The 10,000-nt window shown below is 58.1% G+C and overlaps 1 protein-coding gene across 1 annotated transcript in view; it reads right to left on the bottom strand.

Moving 5' to 3' along the window:
• The window catches only part of LOC144739270 (P2X purinoceptor 4-like), a 22,836-nt gene that overhangs the window by 1,420 nt on the left and 11,416 nt on the right, over nt 1-10,000 (bottom strand). The window contains exons 9-12 of the mRNA XM_078622239.1: nt 6,174-6,310; nt 5,409-5,502; nt 4,022-4,087; nt 3,733-3,867 (exon numbers count right to left, since the gene is read on the bottom strand). Of these exons, the coding sequence (XP_078478365.1) occupies nt 3,736-3,867; nt 4,022-4,087; nt 5,409-5,502; nt 6,174-6,310 (429 nt within the window). The 3' untranslated portion in view covers nt 3,733-3,735. The remainder of the gene's footprint in view (nt 1-3,732; nt 3,868-4,021; nt 4,088-5,408; nt 5,503-6,173; nt 6,311-10,000) is intronic.

Genomic DNA, 10,000 nt, shown 5'->3' with positions numbered 1-10,000 from the left:
GGGTGAGTGCTGAGTGTGGTGTGGTGAGTGTGGAGAGTGGTGTGTGGTGAGTGTGGTGAGTGTGGTGAGGGGTGCTGCTGGACTTGTAGCCACCACAGCGGCCAATTGGGGCTCTGGATGGGTGCGAGGGGCTGGTGACCCCTCCACCTTCAATTCAACTTCCACTGAACCACGTGGACAATATCCGGCTAAGCCTGTGCCGGAGGCCCCGGGGGGACAGGCGTCTATGACGTCTCCTGGCCAAACCCCATTTGGTGGAGCCAGGAGACTGAATCTTCACCCTCGGGGCTCCTCCAGAAACGGCAAAAAGCAGCCACTACGTGTGGCCACGTGGAATGTTCGGACGCTCACTGCGGAGGAGAGGCTGCCACTCCTCTGTCGGGAGCTGGACCGGTACCGCCTGGATCTCAGCCTGCTAAGGCTGCGGTGCCTCAAATATTGGAAGAATTAATCACTCCCTGTGAGTGGCTGGCTGAGGTGACATCTGTTGAGGAATTACTGAAGGCGATCCAGAGTCTGAGACGAGGAAAGGCATCGGGCAGAGATGATCTCCCACACTAATACTCTGGACCACTGGACGGGTTCCGCAGGATTGGAAGGATGCCCCGGTGGTCCCCTCTTTAAGAAGGCAGACCACACAGACTGTAACAACTACAAGGGCATCTCACTCCTCAGTGTGCCGGGAAAGGTCAAGGGAAGGATTATCCAACATTGCCTTGCTAGGCACGCTGAGGAGAGGCTTGCGGAGCCCCAACGTTGTTTGAGGCCAGGGTGGTACAGCAGAGATGAAGGGAATTCCAACAAGACCTACGTCTCTGCTTTATTGACCTGGTCAAGGCCTATGATACCATCAGTAGGCCTGGGCTCTGGGTTGTTCTTCGTGCTTTCGGAGTACCTGACCCTCTGCTCACGATCATTAAGGACCTTCATGATGGTGAGCGGGCCCGGGTAAAACTACGTCGCCAGGAGTTGGAGCCATTCTCCGTTCACCTTGGGGTGCGACAGGGATGTCCTCTAGCTCCCACATTATTTAACATATTTTTCGACCACATAGTTCTTGAAGCCTTCGATGGCTGTATCAGAGGAATTTCAATCCGGTACAGATACAGTGGGAGGCTGATCGATGGCCGGGTGCGGTCAAGGGATGGCTGCCTATTGCTCCACCATGTAATGTATGCAGATGATCTGATAATTGCCGCTCACTCAGAGGAGGAGTTGGAGGTTCGGCTGCTGAACCTGGAGCGTGCCACTAAGAAGTGGGGCCTTACCATCAGCCCCACCGAAACTAAGCACCTGCCTGGGTATTGCCTGGGTATTTTGTGCCATCAAACACTCCACCCCCTCCACTCTCAATTGGTAATGGGGCAGTTGTGGAGAGAGTGGAGAGTTTCTCATACCTGGGCAGTGCGCTCATGACCAGCTCCGGTTTGACAGCAGAGGTCTCACTGAATCAGTCGACTGGCAATATCTTTTCATCGGCTGCGTAACGCTGCTGCTGTGTGGAAGCTACATGGTCCGTCGCTTCACACGAAGCTTCGAGTCTTCTCGGCCATGGTCATGCCCTCCCTTCTCTGTGCTTGTGAAACTTGGACCCCTCTAATGGAGCATCTTCCCTGGTTAGAAACATTCAGGCTGGCCCTGCCTATGATCCATCCTGGGTTTAACCTGCAGGCTGGATTTTGTAAGGAGCTCACAAATCCTTGAAGGATCTGGACAAAGTCCCATCGGTGAGCTCCTCCAGCAGGTAAGGCTGCGTTGGCTGGGTCATGTAGCCCGCATGCCCACCCACCGCATGCCCAGCCACCGCATGCCTAAACAGCTTTTGTTCGGCCGGATAGAGAGGGCTAAACGGGCGAGGCACGGGCTAGAGAAGAGATGGAGTGATGTGGTACAGGAGGACGTGGAGCTGAGTGGACTTGCCAATTACGAGGAGGCTCGTGAAGGACGCTACTGGGCAGTTGGAGGCAGTCGCCCTCCAGCAACAACGGAGGGCAGAGGAGCGACGCTCACAACAACGAGCGGAGCGCCGGGTGGCTAAAGCACAGCAAGTTGTTGGCACAGTAGGGGACACAGGTGGTGCATCTACCGGTCATCTCAGCCAGTCGACCCATGGCACTTGCTGAGTCTGCCCCGTGACCTCCTCCTGCACCTAGCCTGGCACAGCAGTCAACCGATGGCACCTGCTGGGTCTGTCCCGTGACCTTACGTGGCCTCAAGGTGCACCTAGCCTGGCACAAGCGCCGTGGTGACGTCACCGCCACTTAGTGGCGAACGGCGGTTGTTGTTGTTGTTGAGGGGTGTGTGGTGAGGTGTGGTGAGGCGTGGTGAGGCGTGGTGAGTGTGTTGAGGCATGGTGAGTGTGGTGAGTGTGGTGAGGTGTGGCGAGTGTGGTGAGGCGTGGTGAGTGTGGTGAGGCATGGTGAGTATGGTGAGGCGTGGCGAGGTGTGGTGAGTGTGGTGAGGTGTGGTGAGTGTGGTGAGGCGTGGTGAGTGTGGTGAGTGAGTGTGGTGAGTGTGGTGAGGCGTGGTGAGGTGTGGCGAGGTGTGGTGAGTGTGGTGAGGCATGGTGAGTGTGGTGAGGCATGGTGAGTGTGGTGAGTGTGGTGAGGTGTGGTGAGTGTGGTGAGTGTGTGTGGTGAGGCGTGGTGAGTGTGGTGAGTGTGTGTGGTGAGGCGTGGTGAGTGTGATGAGTGTGTGTGGTGAGGCGTGGTGAGTGTGGTGAGGTTATGGTGAGGCGTGGCGAGGTGTGGTGAGGTGTGGTGAGTGTGGTGAGGCGTGGTGAGTGTGGTGAGTGTGGTGAGTGTGGTGAGGGGTGGTGAGGTGTGGTGAGGCGTGGTGAGTGTGGTGAGTGTGTTCAGGCGTAGTGAGTGTGGTGAGGTTATGGGGAGGCGTGGCGAGGTGTGGTGAGTGTGGTGAGGCGTGGTGAGTGTGGTGAGTGAGTGTGGTGAGGCGTGGTGAGTGAGTGTGGTGAGGCGTGGTGAGTGTGGTGAGTGTGTGTGGTGAGGCGTGGTGAGTGTGGTGAGGTTATGGTGAGGCGTGGCGAGGTGTGGTGAGTGTGGTGAGGTGTGGTGAGTGTGGTGAGGCGTGGTGAGTGTGTGTGGTGAGGCGTGGTGAGTGTGGTGAGGTTATGGTGAGGCGTGGCGAGGTGTGGTGAGTGTGGTGAGGCGTGGTGAGTGTGGTGAGTGAGTGTGGTGAGTGTGGTGAGGCGTGGTGAGTGAGTGTGGTGAGGCGTGGTGAGTGTGGTGAGTGTGTGTGGTGAGGCGTGGTGAGTGTGGTGAGGTTATGGTGAGGCGTGGCGAGGTGTGGTGAGTGTGGTGAGGTGTGGTGAGTGTGGTGAGGCGTGGTGAGTGTGTGTGGTGAGGCGTGGTGAGTGTGGTGAGGTTATGGTGAGGCGTGGCGAGGTGTGGTGAGTGTGGTGAGGTGTGGTGAGTGTGGTGAGGCGTGGTGAGTGTGGTGAGTGTGTGTGGTGAGGCGTGGTGAGTGTGTGTGGTGAGGCGTGGTGAGTGTGGTGAGTGTGTGTGGTGAGGCGCGGTGAGTGTGGTGAGTGAGTGTGGTGAGGCGTGGTGAGTGTGGTGAGTGAGTGTGGTGAGTGTGGTGAGTGTGTGTGGTGAGGCGTGGTGAGTGTGGTGAGTGTGTGTGGTGAGGCGTGGTGAGTGTGGTGAGTGTGTGTGGTGAGGCGTGGTGAGTGTGGTGAGTGTGTGTGGTGAGGCGTGGTGAGTGTGGTGTCCTCACCGACTACATCATCGGAGTGCGGTCCCCCTCCCCCCCGTCGTCGTCGTCATCACCGGCGTCTTTGAACTTCTTCTCGCGGTACAAGTGGCGGCGCTCGAAGACGTAGAGAACCAGCACGTCACACACCACCGTGGCCTGTGACCACGCCACTAGTTAGTACCACTAGTACCACTAGTACCACTAGTACCACTGGTACCACTAGTACCACTAGTACCACACCACTAGTACCACTAGTACCACTAGTACCACTAGTACCACACCACTAGCACTGCACCATCTTTTCACTCACCACCCCGAGGAGTGCGATTCCCGATCCCACGTTCATCAGCGTGGGAATGATGTTAAACTTCCTCCCCTAGTGAGACATAAAAAACATCATCATCATCATCACAACATCATCACAACATCATCATAACATCAGCATCATCACCCACTCACCCACTCATTCACTCACCCACACATTCACTCACCTACTCATTCACTCACCCACACATTCACTCACCCACACATTCACTCACCCACTCATTCACCCACCCACACATTCACTCACCCACACATTCACTCACCCACTCATTCACTCACCCACTCATTCACTCACCCACTCATTTACTCACCCACTCATTCACTCACCCACACATTCACTCACCCACTCATTTACTCACCCACACATTCACTCACCCACTCATTTACTCACCCACACATTCACTCACCCACTCATTCACTCACCAACACATTCACTCACCCACTCATTCACTCACCCACACATTCACTCACCCACTCATTCACTCACCCACTCATTCACTCACCCACACATTCACTCACCCACACATTCACTCACCCACTCATTCACTCACCCACTCATTCACTCACCCACACATTCACTCACCCACACATTCACTCACCCACACATTCACTCACCCACACATTCACTCACCCACTCATTCACTCACCCACACATTCACTCACCCACTCATTCACTCACCCACACATTCACTCACCCACTCATTCACTCACCCACTCATTCACTCACCCACACATTCACTCACCCACTCATTTACTCACCCACACATTCACTCACCCACACATTCACTCACCCACTCATTCACTCACCCACTCATTCACTCACCCACACATTCACTCACCCACTCATTCACTCACCCACACATTCACTCACCCACTCATTCACTCACCCACACATTCACTCACCCACTCATTACTCACCCACACATTCACTCACCCACACATTCACTCACCCACACATTCACTCACCCACTCATTCACCCACCCACTCATTCACTCACCCACTCATTCATCACCCACTTATTCACTCACCCACACATTCACTTACCCACACATTCACTCACGCACACATTCACTCACCCACTCATTCACCCACCCACTCATTGACTCACCCACTCATTCACTCACCCAATCATTCATCACCCACTCATTCACTCACCCACTCATTCACCCACCCACTCATTCACTCACCCACACATTCACTCACCCACTCATTCACTCACCCACACATTCACTCACCCACACTCACCACCCCACACTCACCACACTCACCCCCCACACTCACCACCCCCCCCCACCCTCACCACCCCCCCCCACCCTCACCCCCCCACCCCCCCACCCCCCCACCCTCACCCCCCCACCCCCCCCCCACTCACCTGCCCGTAGACCTGCACCACGAAGCGGATGCCGTAGGCCTTGATGAGGGCTCGACTCTCCGTGCCGTTCGCGTCGCGGAAGTAGCGAGAGAAGCTGGGGGGGGGGGGGGGGGGCGAACAGCCACTTCTCTCAGCCTTGCCTCGACCACCAACTCGACAGGGAGAACTCCGAGATAGCAGCAGCAGTTAGTAGCAGCAGTAGCAGCAGCAGCAGCAGTTAGTAGTAGCAGTAGCAGCAGCAGTAGCAGCAGCAGGAGCAGTAGCAGCAGCAGTAGGAGTAGTGGGTGGTGGGGTCCCCAGGGTGACAAGACGGACCAACAGCTACAGAACACCCGGCACAACACACACGCAGCCGTGGCGGGCGTGGTGGTGGTGGTGGTTGTGGTGGTTGTGGTGGTTGTGGTGGTTGTGGTGGTGGTGGTTGTGGTGGTGGTTGTTGTGGTGGTGGTTGTTGTGGTGGTGGTGGTGGTTGTGGTGGTGGTGGTTGTGGTGGTGGTGGTAGTGGTGGTGGTAGTTGTTGTGGTGGTGGTTGTGGTGGTGGTGGTTGTGGTGGTGGTGTTGGTGGTGGTGTTGGTGGTGGTTGTGGTGGTGGTGGTTGTGGTGGTTGTGGTGGTGGTGGTTGTGGTGGTGGTGGTGGTTGTGGTGGTGGTGGTTGTGGTGGTGGTGGTTGTGGTGGTTGTGGTGGTTGTGGTGGTGGTGGTGGTGATGGTGGTGGTTGTGGTGGTTGTGGTGGTGGTGGTTGTGGTGGTGCTGGTGGTGTCTCACCGGAAGTTGTACCCTGGTGCGATGGTCTCGTTGCTGCGTCGCGAGTCGAGGCGCTGGAACGAGTACGAGGGGCGGCAGCGCTCCCAGCTCAGGTCCAGGTCGCAGTTCCACTCCACCATGATGCCCACCACCCCACCCTGACACCACCACCACCACCATCATCACCACCGCCACCACCATCACCACCACTACCACCATGATGCCCACCACCCCACCCTGACACCACCACCACCACCACCACAACCACCACCATCACCACCACTACCACCACCATCACCACCACCATGATGCCCACCACCCCACCCTGACACCACCACCACCACCACCACAACCACCACCATCACCACCACTACCACCACCATCACCACCACCATGATGCCCACCACCCCACCCAGACACCACCACCACCACCACAACCACCACCATCACCACCACTACCACCACCATCACCACCACCATGATGCCCACCACCCCACCCAGACACCACCACCACAACCACCACCATCACCACCACCACCATCACCACCATCATGATTCCCACCACCCCACCCTGACACCACCACCACCACCACAACCACCACCATCACCACCACTACCACCACCATCACCACCACCATGATGCCCACCACCCCACCCTGACACCACCACCACCACCACCACCATCACCACAACCACCATCACCACCACCATGATGCCAACCACCCCACCCTGACACCACCACCACCACCACCACCACAACCACCACCATCACCACCACCACCATCACCACCACCATGATGCCCACCACCCCACCCTGACACCACCACCACCACCACAACCACCACCATCACCACAACTACCACCACCATCACCACCACCATGATGCCCACCACCCCACCCTGACACCACCACCACCACCACCACCACCACAACCACCACCATCACCACCACTACCACCACCATCACCACCACCATGAAGCCCACCACCCCACCCTGACACCACCACCACCACCACCACAACCACCACCATCACCACCACTACCACCACCATCACCACCACCATGATGCCCACCACCCCACCCTGACACCACCACCACCACCATCACCATCACCATGATGCCCACCACCCCACCCTGACACCACCACCACCACCACCATCACCACCACTACCACCACCATCACCACCACCATGATGCCCACCACCCCACCCTGACACCACCACCACCATCACCACCACCACTACCACCATCACCACCACCACCATCACCACCACCATGATGCCCACCACCCCACCCTGACACCACCACCACCACCATCACCATCACCACCACCATCATCACCACTATCACCACCATCACCACCATGATGCCCACCACCCCACCCTGACACCACCACCACCACCACCATCATCACCACCACAACCACCACCATCACCACCACCATGATGCCCACCACCCCACCCTGACACCACCACCACCACCATCACCACCACCATCATCACCACTATCACCACCATCACCACCATGATGCCCACCACCCCACCCTGACACCACCACCACCACCATCACCACCACTACCACCACCATCACCACCACCACCATCACCACCACCATGATGCCCACCACCCCACCCTGACACCACCACCACCACCACCACCACCACAACCACCATCACCACCACTACCACGACCATCACCACCACCATGATGCCCACCACCCCACCCTGACACCACCACCACCACCACCACCAGAACCACCACCACCATCACCACCACTACCACCACCATCACCACCACCATGATGCCCACCACCCCACCCTGACACCACCACCACCACCATCACCATCACCACCACCATCATCACCACTATCACCACCATCACCACCATGATGCCCACCACCCCACCCTGACACCACCACCACCACCATCATCACCACCACCACCACCATCACCACCACTACCACCACCATCACCACCACCATGATGCCCACCACCCCACCCTGACACCACCACCACCACCATCATCACCACCACCACCACCATCACCACCACTACCACCACCATCACCACCACCATGATGCCCACCACCCCACCCTGACACCACCACCACCACCACCACCACCACCGCAACCACCACCACCATCACCACCACTACCACCACCATCACCACCACCATGATGCCCACCACCCCACCCTGACACCACCATCACCACCACCATCATCACCACCATCACCACCATCACCACCATGATGCCCACCACCCCACCCTGACACCACCACCATCACCACCACCACCACCACAACCATCACCACCACCATGATGCCCACCACGCCACCCTGACACCACCACCATCACCATCACCACCATCACCACCATCACCACCATCACCATGATGCCCACCACCCCACCCTGACACCACCACCATCACCACCACCACCACAACCATCACCACCACCATGATGCCCACCACCCCACCCTGACACCACCACCATCACCACCATCACCACCACCACCATCACCACCATCACCACCACCATCACCATGATGCCCACCACCCCACCCTGACACCACCACCACCACCACCATCACCACCATCACCACCACCCTGACACCACCACCACCACCACAACCACCACCACCACCACCATCACCATGTGCCCACCACCCCACCCTGACACCACCACCATCACCATCACCACCATCACCACCACCCTGACACCACCACCATCACCACCATCACCATCACCACCATCACCACCACCCTGACACCACCATCACCATCACCACCATCACCACCACCATCATCACCACCATCACCATGATGCCCACCACCCCACCCTGACACCACCACCACCACCACCACCATCACCACCATCACCACCATCACCACCACCCTGACACCACCATCACCATCACCACCATCATCATCACCACCATCACCACCATGATGCCCACCACCCCACCATGACACCACCATCACCATCACCACCATCACCACCACCATCACCACCACCATGATGCCCACCACCCCACCCTGACAACAACCGCCATTCACCACTAAGTGGCGGTGACGTCACCACGACGCTTGTGCCAGGCCATGTGCACCCTGAGGCCACGTGAAGTGTCGAACGCCCGCTGGCAGGAGGTCACGGGGCAGACCCAGGTGCCACGGGTCGACTGACCGAGATGACCGAGATGACTGGCTGATGCACCACCTGTGCCCCCTACTGTGCCAACTTGCTGTGCTTTAGCCACCCGGCGCTCCGCTCGTTGTTGTGAGCGTCGCTCCTCCGCCCTCCGTTGTTGTTGGAGGGCGACTGCCTCCAACTGCCCAGTAGCGTCCTTCACGAGCCTCCTCCACTGAGGCCGATCTTGACACCGCTGGTACCAGTCATCGGCAAGTCCACTCAGCTCCACGTCCTCCTGTACCACATCACTCCATCTCTTCTCTAGCCCGTGCCGCGCCCGTTTAGCCCCCTCGATCCGGCCGAACAAAAGCTGTTTAGGCATGCGGTGGCTGGGCATGCGGGCTACATGACCCAGCCAACGCAGCCTTGCCTGCCGGAGGAGCTCACTGATGGGACTTTGCCCAGATCTTTCAAGGACTTGTGAGCTCCTCACACCCTGACACCACCACCATCACCACCATCACCATCACCACCACCATCACCACCACCATGATGCCCACCACCCCACCCTGACACCACCACCACCACCACCACAACCACCACCACCACCATCACCACCACCACCACCACCACCATCACCACCACCACCACCACCACCATCACCACCATCACCACCACCATCACCACCACCACCATCACCACCACCATCACCACCATGATG

This window comes from Lampetra planeri, unplaced genomic scaffold, assembly GCF_965212315.1.
Source record: "Lampetra planeri unplaced genomic scaffold, kcLamPlan1.2.h2 scaffold_139, whole genome shotgun sequence".
Classification (NCBI taxonomy): Eukaryota; Metazoa; Chordata; class Hyperoartia; order Petromyzontiformes; family Petromyzontidae; genus Lampetra; species Lampetra planeri.
The sequence above is the reverse complement of the archived record's forward strand: the minus strand, read 5'-3'. Positions and strand labels throughout refer to the sequence as shown.